General features: G+C 42.8%; 1 protein-coding gene across 4 annotated transcripts in view; it reads left to right on the top strand.

Moving 5' to 3' along the window:
- The first annotated feature begins 5,019 nt into the window (after positions 1-5,019).
- Positions 5,020-16,201, top strand: part of NAA16 (N-alpha-acetyltransferase 16, NatA auxiliary subunit) — a 61,524-nt gene continuing 50,342 nt past the window's right edge. The window contains exon 1 of one of the 4 annotated variants that reach the window (XR_013773741.1): positions 5,020-5,308. Coding sequence is in view for 3 of the 4 variants with exons in the window: in XM_079301794.1 (XP_079157920.1) it covers positions 5,255-5,308 (54 nt within the window). In the remaining variant the exon portion in view is untranslated. The remainder of the gene's footprint in view (positions 5,309-16,201) is intronic. The other 3 variants (XM_079301794.1, XM_079301793.1, XM_079301792.1) reach the window with 3 other exon arrangements.

Here is a 16,201-nt window from a genome sequence, read left to right on the forward strand (position 1 = left end):
AAAGCAAATGATTCCCCTCCTGGATTGCTATAGTGACTAAAACCAACTGCAGCAGAGGGATCCTGTTCCCTTCACCAGGAGCACAGCAAAAGGCACATCAGGCTCATCATCTGTGATCCTGGATTTAGGCATGAGTGGACTCAGTTCAAAGAGGCCTAATTCTGCTGATGAATATGGACTTGCTCTAGATCAGCATGGTCTGTTTTTGTTTGGCTAAGTGCTGACCATCATCAACTCAATTTTAAAATATTAATGTTATATTTTATTTAATTCATTAAACATATTAATTACAGCCATCTAGCTAATTTCTACTGGTGTATTTAAGAAGCCATGCACTCAAATAATAACAAATTTGTTCTATTGCTTTGCCTGAACTCTCAGAAATAAAATTCTTGGGTTTAAAAGTAAAAAAAAAAAGAAAGAAAAAGAGTAATGAAATTACACAGACCTTCAAGGAAGTTGGAAGTCTCAAAATAATTTTGCTATGTCAAAGAAAAAGGTATCTCCTTTTCACAGAGGGGTTGCCATACATCTGCATAAAAATAAACAGACATATAAGTTTGACAGAGCTATGAGCACTAGATGACCTATTAAATGATCCCCAAACCAGATTTTAATAACTTTTTCATGTGATTAAAACTACGTCGTGCACATCACAAATCCATAACCAGTACACAAAAGTGAGAACTGTAATTGTGCCATGGAAGTTAACAATTAAAAATAAATAATTTCAAGACAGAAAAGAGTTCTCAATCTCATGAACTCTATCAGAGATTACAAAATGCATCTCTACCAACCAAAGACGCTACCGGCGCCATGCAGCAGCACTCAGGCACATTGGCAGGTACACGGCAGGAGGAGGTACTCCAGTGCGCACCGACTGGATCGGGAACAGCTCTGGAGCCCGCGCCCCGGGAGCATCTCCCACACACCCCTGCCTCCCACCAGCGAGGCTGCCAGCCCCGACAGCAGCGCAGGGAGCGGGCAGGAGAGGCAGGAGCGGGCAGGAGAGGCAGGAGCGGGCAGGAGAGGCAGGAGCGGGCAGGAGAGGCGGCGGGAGAGGCGGCGGGAGAGGCGGCGGGAGAGGCGGCGGGAGAGGCAGGAGTAGCGGCGGGCTGGGGGCCGCGCTCCCCGGCACTCACCCGGCACTCACCGGCCCCGCTCGGATCGCGGCCCCGGCACTCACCCGGCACTCACCGGCCCCGCTCGGATCGCGGCCCCGGCACTCACCCGGCACTCACCGGCCCCGCTCGGCTGGCGGCCGGGCCGGGCCCCGGCGGACGGGAAGTGCGTTGGGAGCACTGGCAGTCCCAGCATGCCTGCGGGAAACGCGCTTCCCGTCCCCCCGCCGCCACCCGCGCCCCCGAGCCACGCCGGCGGCAAGGGCAGCCTCCGCCTTTCCAATCTGATTAGTGAAAGATTAATTTCAGAGAAATCGGAATAAAATTATATTAAGCTCCACTTTGTGTCATAGCTCACTATTCAATCCCATTTTAAATGAATTATTACTGTGCTACTAAAGGCAAACAAAAATTGATAAACATTACAATTCTGATTGAGTATGCTAGTTAGCTGCAGCTTCGTCATAAAGTATGTTTTAAAACATACTATGTATGCGGACATTTTAAAAGCTATTATTAAACCTTATACCACTACCTCCTTAATTAAAATTTTAAAAATACTTAAGCAATGGTTTTTTATACCTATAATCACCAAAATGCCTTTCTTCCCAGCTACTGTTATGCTACAAAATTAAAAAAAAAAAATAAAAGGATAAGACTATTGTATTTGGTATGTAAAACATCACTGGGATTTGATGTGGTAAATATTCCAAAAGACTGAAAACAGCACCAATCGATGGGTAGGATTTGGATCAAACCTCAGTGTCTGAATGACAACAAGCTGCTTGTTTAGACCTGAGGACAGCTTCTGGCTCTGCTCCACCCGCGGGGACAGGAGGCAAGGCAGACAGATGGAAAACCATTTCCAGAGAACAGGACCCACCCCCGAGCTGGTCCAGTCTTCAAAAGGGCCACAGCAAACAGCACCCTGAAATCTTCCCCAGGCTTGAGCCCACAATAATGTGCTGTTAGAGATGCCATCAGCCAGACACCATACCCACTGTACTTCATTCTTCTTCTACCATGACTTCCAAAGCTCAGTGAAATGAAATAATAAAATTATACTGACATTGGTACTCTAAATATGCAACATGATACGTGAAAATATTGGGAAGGTACTCTCTGGGAGAACAACCGAGAACCTCATAACCTGAAACTGCAAGTAGACCTCGTGCTCCAAAATTGCTTTTAAAAGAAGAGGATAAGCCAAGAAAAATCAAATCAGGTTCTACTCCAGCCGGCATCTCATATTCAAAACATGTAAAATACACTCTCTCCCTAAATTTATGGTGTGCTTTTGGACTGCAGTATGGGAACTGAGTGTGAAGGATGTGCTTCTACCCCTTTCACAGTTTGTTTTGCTGCCTGAAAACCTGCATGGCTGAAGCAGCAGCTGCTGATAGAGCTGGTGAGGATCAGGGCTTATGGGGCATGGGCTGTTTGGGGCAGTGCCACCACCTTCCTCAGCAGCCCACGGTGACATTGGGTGCAGAAGGAAAGAGTGACAGCAGGAAGACAGCCGGGCTCCTGGGCTTCGGGATAGATGTGGTGGTCCTGTACTTTAAAACCTGGCACTCTTAACCTGCCAATTTGGAAACTGGAGGCAAAGGAATGGTTTATGAGACAGAACAGGCCCCAGGCCTTACAAAATGTTTGGCTTGAAGGCAGGTCTGTGCCCATCGGGCCCTGTGTCACCCACGGGGTCCTAACTGGGTTTAGTGGGGTGCGAGCATCTCCCCACAACTTCCACAGGAGCAAAGTGACACACACTGCAAAAACAGCAAACTTGTTACAATATAGGTAACACTTCAATATTGCTCCCTCCCTTTTCAGCCCAAACAATTCAGACTTCTGATACCTTTCTGTTTGAAGGAAAAAATGGTCACAGAATCAAATGCATCTTGAATACAGTCCTGTTTATTAACAAAGCCTGTAGAGAGAACTTTGTTTTGCTCAGCACAGGGGGATTAAATGACAAGAAGTTTTCTTGACTGCGCTCCCAAACCTCACTTTCAGTTGGAGCTCTGCCTTCCCACAAAGCTCATTTCTTTGTTTATTCTCTCCCAGCTAGCCTACAAACGTTTCTCTTATTGCCTCCCTGCTTTCCTTTTCTTGATGCTTGTAACACAGACTTTTAATATGGACATATCTAGATGCAAATTGAACTCCTGCCTATTATTTGCAATCTGCCTACTTTCAGACCATTCTTTCCAGTGTTTGGACTACCAGGAAACAGAGACCTTTAGCTATCAAGAACAGCCTTATTGCTTCAGATCAAAGGTCCATCTAGCACAATATTTGTCTGACCATTCTCCATGATGCATCTGTTTATCATTCAACCCAACCAGAGGTATAACGTTTCTTTCGCTAAGACACAAACTAGGGTTCATAGACTCAAGGCTTCAGCTACTTGTTAAAAGTGCTGAAGACATGCCATGGTATAAATAGGCTCTGAAAATGAAGCTGCAGGGCAAAACCAAGGTTGCCATCCCTGTCAGTAATACTCCTGCTTTGTAAAAATCAGCATATAGCAGAAAAAAACAGTGAAATGGGTACTGAGTGTGGAAAACACACATACTGTGATCATTGACCCTGCTGACTGACATCATTAGAAGCATGTCAGAACAAAAAAGAAGTGAGAAATAAACACAATAGAGATATTCTTTATGACAGACCATGCATCTAGAGAGATTAACAAAACAATATGGAAACCAACAACCATTCACAAAAAGTGTCCATAAGCAGATGGCTCAGCTGTGAAGACCTATAGGAAAATATACACATTGTGTTCTCATCTTTGCTGTTTTCATCTCAAGAGGCCTCCTAAACATGCCACTTTTTTTTTTTTTTTTCCCTCCTAGTTAGTAGTCCTTAAGTTAGGCTGACATCCAGGTTACTCTCTTCCAAGAAATTGTCTACTCTGTTGTTCCCTCTGCTAGCTGGAAAGGAAAGCAGCTATCATGTCATCAGCTTCAGCAAGGCTTGTGTCAAGTCAAGGACATGGTGCTTGGGATCCTCAGTCTCATAGCCATCTACTTATTGAGTACCAAACAAAAATATATTAAGTACACGGATTTTCTAATTGACTCTTGTAAGTTACTGTTTTGCATACACTTGCTTTACTTGGGGATATCTATCGTGCTCATCATCTGCGACTGTAGGTGGTTAATCATACCATACAGAACTAAGATACTTTGAAATAAATGCCAAAATATAATTAATATTTTTAAAGGTCAATTATGTAAACAGAGATCTTAATTGCAGTCGCCTAGTTTATTTTCTCTGTAAAATGGTCTTTTTAATTGGTTGTAACCTTGACAGTTTAACCAATTTGCCTTCTAACTATTGCCCTGGGCCATGTAGTTTTAGTGCTCCTAGTTGTTGGTGGTTTTGGTTTGGTTTAGTTTTGTTTTCAAAAACGATTTTTGGGAATAACAAGAAAAAAATACAAGACCTTAGACCTCCTTCGGTGAAGGAGCCAAGCGATGAATAAACGGCGCCGTTCTACGGGCGCACGATGGTGTCGGCAAGTTTTACATAACCAACTGCTGAAATGCCTTAATGCGACGGGGGCCGTCCCCGCTTGCTCAAACCCGGCTGCCAAGTTTGCTGCTGTTTCCTTAAATACCAGCCAGGGCACCGCAAGCCCGCAGAGCCTCTCCGCGCCCCGCCGCCGACAGAGGCTGCGCTCCTTCCCAACGCCGCCTCCCTGGCAGGCTTGCGGGCAGCCTGGCTCCCCGAGGCGGCTGTCTGAGCGCCTCAGCCGCCGCTCCGGGAATCGCGCAGGGAATCACGGAGGGAATCCTCGCTCCCTGCCCGGGGGCCGGGCGGGCGGACGGGGCGTCTGTGAGGGGAGCGGCGCTGCGCCTGCGCCGAGGGGACCCCGGCGGCCATTTTGCAGCGTCAGGCGGGCGGCGAGGCGCCCCGGCAGCTGCGCAGAGGGGCCCGGGGGAGCCGGCGGGGAGGGCGGGCGGCGCAGGGCTATGAGTTAAAGAGCCGCCGCCGCCGCCCCGCCGAGTTCGGGCTTTTCCTCCCCGGCGTTCCCCCCTCCTCCCGTCCCTCGTACCGACAGCCGCCCCTCCCGGGCCGCCCCCACCCCCGCCAGCCGTGCCTGTCCCAGGGCCGCCCGCGCCATGCCGTCCGTGCCGCTGCCGCCCAAGGAGAGCAACCTCTTCAAGCGGATCCTGGTGAGCCACCGGCCCCGCTCCTCTCTCCTCCTCCCGCCGCCGCTTCTCCCTCCTCTTCCCTCTCGCACGCCGGCCTGGCTCGGTGCCCTCCGGGTCACTTCGCCCGCCGCCGGAGTTGGCCCCGGCTGAGCGCACACGGATGCGGCGGCCGCGCTCGCCCGGGGGGAGCCGGGTTGCCGTCGCCTCCTCGCCCCGGTTCGTCCCCGCTTCCTTCCTTCCTTTGTCTGGGGCCCGCCGAGCAGGCCGGGCGAGCCGCCCCTGCTCGTGTCGGCGGCTGGAAGGGCTGGTGTGGCCCCCGGCCGGGCGAGGGCGGGAGGGAGCCGGGCAGCCTCCCCGGGCCGCCGAGCGCCTTCCTCCGTCCCGCCCGCCCGGGACTGCGGGGCCAGCCCGGGCTGCGCCGCCGCTCCGCTCCCTCCCCGCGCCGCGCGGAAGGACAAGACCGCTCACGGTGCGAGCGCAGCAGGATCTGCTGTAGCTTGGTTGATTCCCATCTGTGCTTCGTTTCCAGCGAGAGTGTCGGCTTTGGTGTAGGGACCGGGTTAAAAGTAGTTCGCTCGCTCAGCAGTTTTGAGTGTAGTTGAAGACGTGTGGTGGATTGAAGTGTCCTGCTTCTGTGCGTCCTTTGGAGGACTTGTCTCAACTCCTTTGTGCTGGGCGAGTTCCTCTCTTTGAGATTTAATGGTGCAAAGGACGTTCAGTGTTTGCGAGATAAGTTAGAAGAAGGAGCTCGCTTTAGCTGTGAGTTTCTAACTCAGTCGCTGTATACTTTATCGTGCTAACACTTTATGGAAAGAAAAAGCGCCACTCCCCCCTCCCGAGACAAGAAAACACCACACTCCCTTTTCATGAACTTGTCAGTGTGATAGTAATGGAGTTCCAGCCGCAGCAAAATCGAGGTGTTTTGTGTCAGTTTACCACTCTGCAGACAGAGGACGTCTGTGCAGCACACTAAGTAATCCTGCTGGCAGGAACAAATTTCTTTAGTTCTCTCTGAATTGGTTAGGTAGTTTCAGTACTTTGTGGTTCAGAGGTAGACATTTAGGCTTCAGGAAGCTGAGCTCAAACAGTGTGTGTAACCTTCTGCACTCTATGCAGCTGGTGTGTTTCAGCAGGTGCTTCAGAGCTGTTTTCTTTTGGCTGCTTTTCGTAGTATGCAGGTTTTAAAAGACTTACTGGTTCTTAATGGTGATTTGTTGCTTACTGCATGCTTATGGTATGCATCTTAGTAAGTCATTCTAGCACTCCTCTTTCTCTCTGCTAAAAATAAGTGACTAATATTAGAACAGTTAAGTGATTATTCTTACTAGCAGCAGACAAGTTCACAGTAGCAGCCACTTGTAAAGTTTTTTTTGATTGGATTATAGAATGGCTTTTCTGGAGATAATATTTTAGACAGGTTTTTTTTTTTTTTAATATTAAACAGTGGATAAAACTGTTGGAAATAAGTGCTTAGGCAAGGAGGAGAGATACATAAAACTTCAGTGAAGTTCATACAGAAATTTACTTGCTTTCTAAAACTTTCAGAAGCTTATAGCTGTGTAGTGGCCAGATGCAGTTCTTAAAGTGTTGATCACAAAATTACTGGCTTGTCTCTTCCTACAGTGTCACTTATTGAAACTCAATTTCTTATAATTTTTTTCTGGCATGCTCTAACTTCTTCATGGCACACTTCTTTCTGGGATACTAATGTCAGCATATTACAAATTGAACCCTTAGGTTGCTTGACTTAGAGTATTTTTGTTTAGTAGTATAGCTTGTTGGTGCTAAAGGCTCTTTAATCAAACCAGCTTTTGCTTACTTTGGCACTGCTAGAATATTTAAAATGCCCATAGCACCCCTAGTAATTTCAAAAATTGGGGGCCAGGATTATGTGGGAGGCTGCATAATAAGACCCTACAAGCATGTAGGGATTTAATCAGCTGGAACAGATGCAAGGAAATTGCACTCGTTTATTGAGACTTTAGTATTTTTTGAACACTGTGCAGAGAATTAGCAGTTGTGAAAGGGAAAGCTCGTTTGGACATCATGAGAAATCCTTTGCAGTGACTTGGTGTGTGTAAGTGACACATGAGACAGGTTATCAATGTTCTGAACGAGATGCCCACATAACAGCAGAGCTGTCAGAGCTGTCCTGGTTAGTGTGGCTTCCTGGAGTTCAATGTAAGCTGGGAAGTCTGCTCGAGAAGCTGAGTAAATAGTCTTTAAGTCAGATCAGTTTGTGTGCTTGCACGCTTGGCAGTGCTTGAACAAGCTGATTTAAAACTAGCAATTAGGTGATTAGGGAAATAATAGCAATTGTAGCATAGGTAGTAGTCCTAGTTGATCGGGACTACTGTAAGGTAGTGCTAAAGTTCCTTTCTTGCCCTGTTTTCCAGTTCTGTTTTGTTTCTTAGGCCATACTTCCACTCTTCTGCAGAGACTTTCTCAGTCAGTTGCTCTTTCCCTGGAATATCTCTTGGTGCTTACAGGTGTGATATTGTTTGGGAGTAAGGGGCTGAATAGCTTCAAGCTGTTCTGCTTCACAATCTCACAGAAGGCATGGATATTTGAATCTGTTCCTGTTTCATGGAAGGAGAAAAGCATCATAAATAAGAATTAATACAGGAGTGCATGTGTGTTTCTTGCTAACTAAAGTCAGTCTTCAGCTTAGGTGGCTTTTTAACGTGAATAAAGTAGTCTAAAATAAACATACTCAAGGTAACTTAGAAATGCTTCTTGTTAAGGCTAAAGTTTGGTATCGTATACTTTTTTTTTGTGTTTACTTCTAGTAAACTTAGCCTGATCTTCTATTTTATGCACTTAAAATTGAGTTGTAAACTAGCCTTCAGAGTTTGTTTCAGTTTAAGCAGCTTTGATTTTTTTTTTTTTTCTTCCACCCAGGAACCATACTTTAAACTGTCTCAGAAATAGTGTTTAACATTGGCTTTATGGAATCAAATCAGCTCTACGTGGACAGGGCATGGCAGTAGTCTTTCTAAGTGGTCTAGTAGGTTTAGAGGAAAGCCTCAGGGTTCTTGTCATGCTTTTATGGCTCACTTGCCAAGTTGTTTTTAAAGAAATGCTTACTGTCTTCTAGTAAGTATTGGTGTCAGCCCAAGCTCTTGCAGTATCAGGTATGGTCTGATGTTTATTTCCTGCCTAATAGAACTGTGGATAGTATCGTGCCTGTAGATGACTAATCCTTTGGTTTCTTAGCAAATTCCTCGTATTGCTGTTGCCTAAAATAAGGTTTGCTGCTTTAATTGCAGCTGACTTCGACTAATAAAACACAAAAAATCTGCAGGTATCTAACCTTGCAGCAGTGAGTTGTTGCTGCTCAGTTGATTCAGGCATGTGCTTTCCATTTTTCAGGGTAAGGAAATGTTAGAAATTACTTAAAGTGCCTTGTCTGAGGACTTAGTCAGCTTCTCTGTAATGTCGTTTTTGTACTCCAACTTCTTCAATAACCTTAAGAGACTCATTCTTTGATGAAATATAAATATACAGGTGTTTTAATTAATGAAATAATAATGGTTTATAAGCATGCAACTAGTCAATCTCCTAGGAATGACGTGAGGGAGTTACTGAACTATTAAACTCGATAATTGGGAAGTTATAGTTATGCTAATTAGAGCCTCACCGTAGGTGAGGTAGCCATTATTAATCCACCACTGGAGCAGTGAAAGTTTGACATTTCTAATATTAAAGATCCCTTCCTTTTAAAGACAGGAGTTTGGAGCAGTCACTTAAAATCTTCTGGTGTAACTTAAGACTGAATCTTGGTATGGTTGTGCTGCTGAGGACAGGAAGCCTAGGAAGAGTGTAGGCAGTTCCCTTGATAGGAATTTTCAAACGAGGTGGTGAGGATGCCTGGCCAGCTGCAAATTACTGAAATGGCAGAATTGTGGAGGATAGATGCCAAGCTAATGGTAGCAGTCAGTATGACTTTCATAAGGGAAAGTCACACTTCACATTTATCAGTGGTTTGTTAGAGTCTCATTTGGAGAAGACTTTATCCCAAATGGATATTCTTGGTTGAATTTTTCAAAAGAAGTTTGTGAAGGTCATCATGTAAGGTTCAGAAAGCAGGTTTCTGTGGAATGGTGTGGGTTGTTTCTTCATTCTGGACTTTCATTTCTACTTCTATTTGAAAAAATAGTAATTTTTCAGAGTTAAGTCTCTTGGTGTTCTATGCTGGAATTCACTCTTATTTGGCTGTTTATATGGAACTGAACAAGCACTGAATAGAAAGAAGAGTTCAGTTCTAAGTTATTTGTGGTGCAAAAAGTAAAGGCCACTTGAAAGCTTCCATGTTTTTGGAGCAAGTTGAGTCATAACAGGTAAAATTGATCATAGATGAATGTAAGACTTGGAAATCCTAATTTAATACAGACCTCACATGGGCTTGTGAGATTAATTGCCCTGAGATTTGAGATGTTTAGAGGTATTTGAATTTTTTTTTAGGACAGTTTCCCCTATACACTGAAAACTGGTGAATTCTGGGAAAAGGAATATGCTGTTATGCCACTGCCCAAATACACTGTAAGTCTACATTTGCAGTGTAGTGTGCTTTGCTCTTTCCCCTGGTTCTTTCACCAAGCCTCCTCAGAAGGATGAGTAGGAAATTGCCTTCTAGAGGGAGAAAGACCTTTATAGAAGATTCAGAAGTTAAGGAGGTACTTGCCTATCTTCAAGATACGGTGATTTTGATTTTGTTAGAAATGATGACTGCAAAGCAGCAGGCTCCTAACAAGAAGTTGTTAAGAAAAAGGTTGTTATACTGTGGAGCCCTTTGCTGCATGACGTATTAGCTGTCTTTGGATGGACACTTTGAGGAGTGCGTGTTGGGGACCCTCTTTGCTCTTTTTGTGAGTGAAGATAAACTCTTTTGCTTGGAGTGTTGGTGAGGCACAAATAACTGGAGGCTGAGAACATTCTGGTGAGAACTGCAGCAGAGCTTGTTCTTAATCATAAGCCTCTCTGCATCCAGCACTTGTGTGTTACCTTTAGTGGCCTGTACCAGGTGTCTGGTATCAGTACTGATCTGCTGTTATTCCTGCAATTTTTGGCTGAATCACTGTTGTTAAGTATGGAATGTCGTGATTAATTTCATGTTGAAGGCTTTGGTTGATAATTGTCATGAACTTGCTTGAAGATGCCTAAAAAAATTGTAACTTTTACAGCCTAATGTTTATTTTACCATGTGTTGTATCAGATCCCAGGAAACAGTGCTGGTGTTGATGGTTTCATTTACTTAACTGCTCTCAGGTGCAGTTCCACTAGGTTGTGGAGCCACCTGCTTTGTCTGAGCTCTTGCTAAGCAAATTACAATTCATCCCAGGAGATGTGGCAGATTGGTCTCTTCAGTACTTCTGTACAAAGTGCAGATTGAAAACTATGGGAAAGTGTCTGTTGGGGCTACAGCTTGTCTCATTTCTAGTATTGCTATTATGGTCTTTGCTTTGCAGGGGCACACGTGCTCATAAAACAGGAGAGAACTGTATTAAGGCAAGCGGTGTAAAAGTTACAAATGTGAAGTACTTGTCAGCAAGAGCTCTTTCTACTCTGTTTTTTTGTTTCTGCCCTTTTGAAGCAAAGGATATTCTAGGAATTGAAATTGTATTGAGTGTGTGTGCATAGCATGAAATTACAGTAGGCATTGGTTTAAGGCAAACTTATTGATAATTGCTTCTCCTTTTAGAAGAGATGTAGTTTATAGGGCTGTTATAAAGGTCTATGACAATAAATGGTGGAAAAACATTCTCTTTTTGTACATGTTCTTTCCCATAGTAACTGCAATATCAATTTTATTCCACCAATAATAAAGAATACAAACAGCAGTGATTACAGCTGTTGCTACCAGCTGCATTATCTACCAATTTTGTATCTTCTGATGATCTGAACTTGAATAATTGTGAAAATCTGGTTAAGGGACAAAAATGCTGTTGTATACAGAGTATAGTGATAGTGAAAGCTTGGATATTACTGTGACATTAATAAGTTGATCAGAATGTTACCACCATGTAGTGCTGGCTGCTTGTTCTGTTGTGCACCATTGTCTGTGTTCTGACTCAGCACTGTTCTGCATTGCTAAGCCCCCAGGTCTGTAGAAGAATGATGTGGCCTGTCCAATTTGGCAGTCAAAGCAAGCAAGGATGTGTCTAGGTTGTCTTCCTCTTTTTGTTTCAGATGATGAGATTAACTGCTCTTACCAGCAGAGTAATAACAGACATGGAGTGGCCATGCATATATAAAATCCTGGTAGTTTATGGAGAATGGGTAGAAAAACATGTTGATACTATGGAATGGTTTCCCTGGGACTAGAAACTTAAGATGCTTGTGATAGGGCTTTCTTAGCCTTTGTGAAGGCCTGCTGATACTTTTTTTTCATTCTCTAAAACATAGGTGAACTGAAGTTAGTGTGGAGAGAGGGATGCTGTTTGGAAAACCTCATGAAGAGGTTTCTAGTCTGACTCTGAATTTCATTGGTGTCATGATGCTTTCTTTTAATGTATCAGTATTGTAAATATCCATATAGTTTGTAATATGAGGAGCATTTCCAAATATATGCTGAACTCCTTCAAACAAGATAAACCTTACTATCAAACTGGTGAATAATTTAATAATTATTTATTAGTTTAGAAGCAGTAGCTACTGAGTCTTGCCTAAAATCTAAAGTACTTGGACAACTAATTTTGTCAGCTGCTATAGGAAATAGATTGCCTTTTTTGAGTGATGACATTGTTTTATAGATGTGCAGTAAAACAAGGCTTTTTAAAAGTTCCAGTTAAATGCCAATTAAGAATACTGACAGTGTGCTGATGTTCCTTTATTGGTTGTGCCTGGTTTTGGTCAGAAATGTGTATCAGTAATTTGATCAGCCCCAAGATAGCTCAGATAGCTCTCAGGAAGAGGTGCTGATCAGAATCTGTGTCATGGATAACTCTGAGGGTTTTCTACTACTGAACTTGGTCACCATTGTGACTGGGAAGATTTCTGGCATAATTGATTTCCAACATTCTTTCTATAAGGCTTGATGTGTAAGCCTTGTCTTTTTCCTTAGGCTCTGATGTTCCACATTTAGTCCTTGGATTTCTTCTTTAAGCAGCACTTCGATCAGTGTTAGAGAGCATTGAGAGAGCATGAGGAATTTTTTTTTTAATGAATCCTAGGTGTTGCCAAAACTCTCCCCGAGTTCTACACCAAAATCTTGGCAACAGGAGCCAAGACACTACCTGGCAAGAAGAATGTTGAAGCTGTTGAGTGCTGAGAGGTCTACAGTCAGGATTATTTGGAAGTACAGTAGCAAGGAAGACTAAAACAAATGATGTCTTAAAGAAGTGTTGTTGAGGAGTGGCTGAGGGAGCTGTGGTTGTTTAGCCTGGAGAAAAGGAGTCTCAAGGCAGACCTTATCACTTGCTACAACTGCCTGAAAGGAGATGGTAGTGAGGTGGGAGTCAGTATTTTCTCCCAGGGTAATGAGTGACAGGTCAAGAAGAAATTACCTCAAGTTGCATCAGGCAAAGTTTAGCTTAGACATGAAAAATTTCCACACTGAAAAGGTGGTTAAGTACTGGAAGGTACTGCCCTGTGAAGTGGTTGAGTCACTAACCCTGGGAGTATTTACAAAGGCATGTAAATATGGCACTTGGGGGCATGGCTCAATGAGAATGTGACAGCTGGACTTGGCAATTACAGAGGTCTTTCCCAACCTAATGTTTCTCTCATTTGTTCTATTAATAAAACTTGAAGCTGTATTTATGCAGCTATGTTAAAATTGTGTAATTGGTTTGAAATGTTGTTTTTCTTATTGGTGGTTCTTACGCTCCATCATGTTTCTGGCAAGGCAGCCTATTGATGTGCAGATCTGTCTTAAAGGAATGTGGACTGTACAAGTAGGATTGGAGAATAATGTTAAAATGTTGGTTTGGATTTTGAGTTTGATCAGTTATTGATGAGAGACAGCAGAACCAATTTTTAAATTGCAGGGTTGTTATTAAAGAAATTGCACATAGAGTTATAGAGTAGCTTGGGTTGGAAGGGACCTTTAATGGCCGTGTTGTCCAACTCCCTGCCATTAGAAGTGACATCTTCAACTAGATCTGCTGGCTCAGAACCCCTTGAATGTTTCCAGGAAGGGATGATCTGTCACCTCTGTGGGCAGCCTAACCTTTCCAGTGTTTCACCACTATAATCATAAAAAGTGCCTGCCTTATGTCTAATATGAATTAATGTTTTAACATAAAAACATCACCCCTTAGCCTATCACAAGAGGCACTGCTAAAAAGTTATCCCCATCTTTCTTACAAGCCCCCTTTACACAAGCTCACCATCTGATGGGTCACTGTACAATTTGAATGCCACTGCAGCTTTGTTACAGTCACAGACCATCTTAAACAACTTTAAATTATTGAAACATTTAAGCTGATCAGAGAAGCCTGATTGCTATGTTTAATGCTATTTGGTTTGATGCAATAGCTGTTCTCAGTATTTGAATGTGATGCTACTCTTGATCCAGTCTTCATATAAAAATACTTTGTGAAATAATACGTCACTTGAATACCTTCAGAGGCACTGGGGCCATGAAGTGAGAAAGGGAATTGGTTTCTGCAGCTGCAGTCTCTCTTCAAGTTGCCAGTTGAGAATATTTTTTGTTAAGATGACTTCTTGGAAGTGAGTGTTAATGTCTGAGATAATGGGATGTTCTTCAGCCATAAAATTGCCTAACTGTATTAAACTATGTATGTGAAAAATGTAACTGTTCTCTCAATGCAGGGCCTTTTTCAAAGCAGCAGATGCTGTGTCTAGTACGAAGATGTAGTTTGTAAAATCATCCCTGCACTAACCTGATGTTGTAAATAGTTAAATATAATAAGTAAGATGTAGATGACATATGTAATTGAGTAGTGACATGTGAAGTCCTTCTGTTTTACGAGTAATGCTAGTGATTCAGATCCTTGATTCTGTTTATATTTAGTAGTTGAAGGGATTTTAGGTGTTTAAAAAAAAAAGACATCGTGCAACAGATACAATTTATGAATGCCATTTTGCTAAGTAGATGCAGCAAAGCATTTTAATACAGGAATCAAGTCTTTTCTTGTTTTTTATTGTTGTATCCTTGTTAGTAGGATTTTTTACCTTTACAATTATGATTATTTCTCAGATGCAGTGCCAGTTTGACATCTGTGTAGAAGCACTTGATACTTAACTGAAAGTACACAAAATGATATCTAGATTAATTGTATGGCAATCTACAAGCAAATGATATCATTGAGTTAGTGCTGAAAAAGTGTATAATGAGACTTTTGCTAGACAAGGTAGCATCCTTCCAGGAACATCTCATAGTGGAAGTTCTGGATAACATTTTGACCTTGCCACAATTTCCCTTTAAGGTTTCAAGTGTATAAACATTCATGATTTGGTTTTAGCTTTAGCAGGAAATGATTGCCATAAAGGAGTGCTGGGGAGCATCACATTAAGCACTACAGATAAGGCAGTTTAAAAAAAAAAAACAACTCAGCAAATTAACTCGAGCTTTTAGTGTAACAAAGACTTAATGCAGTGGGACAGATTTTAGTGAATGCATTTCAGCCGCACTTGTCCTGATAAGTAAAAAACTTGAGAACACATATTGAGACATCAGGCTTCCCAACTGTGAAATGTCCATCTGTGCTACAACTACCCAAAAGGAAGCTATAGTTACATGGGGGTTGGTCTTTTCTCTTAGAAGCTTCAGGATAAGAGGAAATGGCTTCAAGTTGTACCAGAGGAGGTTTAAATTTGATACGAGGAAAAATTTCTTCACTTGGAAGGGTTGGAAGCATTGGAAGAGGCTGCCAAGGAAAGGGGTTGGATCTCCAGCCCTAGAGATATTTAAAAGATGTATAGATGTGGTACTTGGGGACATGGTTTAGTGGTGGACTTAGCAGTACTTAATTAAAGTTTGGACTTGGGGCTCTGAGGTCTTCTCTCAACCTAAATTGAGGTTGCTGGTTATCTTATCAGGAAGCCAACAAACTGAATATTTAACTTGTATTTCCTCTCAGTGTGGCATGCATTTATTTCTCTCTCATTCATCTGTTGGGCTTCAGAAAATGTGATCTTGTCTGTCCTCCAAAAATCGCATTTGTTTCTAATTATCTTCAATTCAGTTCTTATTCTAGGCCTAAGACTGAACTCTATAGGATAAAAATGTCAGAACAAGGATAATGGATCTGATTTTCTCCAGTAGTTAATCTATTTTAAGTGCACACTTGACTCAAATAGCTTCGAGTTAAGCACCACTGTATATATGGGGTTCCACTCAACATTGCAAGAGTTGTAGAACCGTGAATGAATGTTCACTATTGCTACTTTTTTAGGCATACTTGAGTAAGTTTAGAAAGCATAGTTAGCAGATTGTTGGTGTTTTCCTAGGATTCTTTAAAAATGATACTAAGCATCATGAGTTCACAAAGAAAGTAGATGCTTAGGAGAATTTCACCTTCCCCTAGAGGGGACTCCAAGTTTTACTACAACCTAGGTTATTTCTGGTAAAAGACATTGAAACTAGTTCTCAGTTAAAAAATCTCAGCTTTTCTGTTGCTGTTGTTTAAATATTAATTTCTGTAGTATAACTGTTTGTTTCTGACTGAAACTCTCTGGCCATCCTGCCAGAAGTCAGTCAGGCAGATCAACCTGATCTACTATCAAGGTTAGCTCTCTTTTGTTTTGAGAGTTGATTTTCATGACCTCCAAGGAGGGTTCCTGCTGACCTAAATTATTCTATAATTTAATCTGCACTTAGTCATGGTTAACTGCAAATGTCTTGAGTTTCAGGCAACAAGAACCTAAAAACTGTGTGCAGTTAAGCCCTTCCTCACAGACTGGGGGGAGGGCCCTTGTTTTGTTACCTTAGCCAATTCCCCAAAGTGG

Source organism: Erithacus rubecula, assembly GCF_903797595.1.
Source record: "Erithacus rubecula genome assembly, chromosome: 1".
Classification (NCBI taxonomy): domain Eukaryota; kingdom Metazoa; phylum Chordata; class Aves; order Passeriformes; family Muscicapidae; genus Erithacus; species Erithacus rubecula.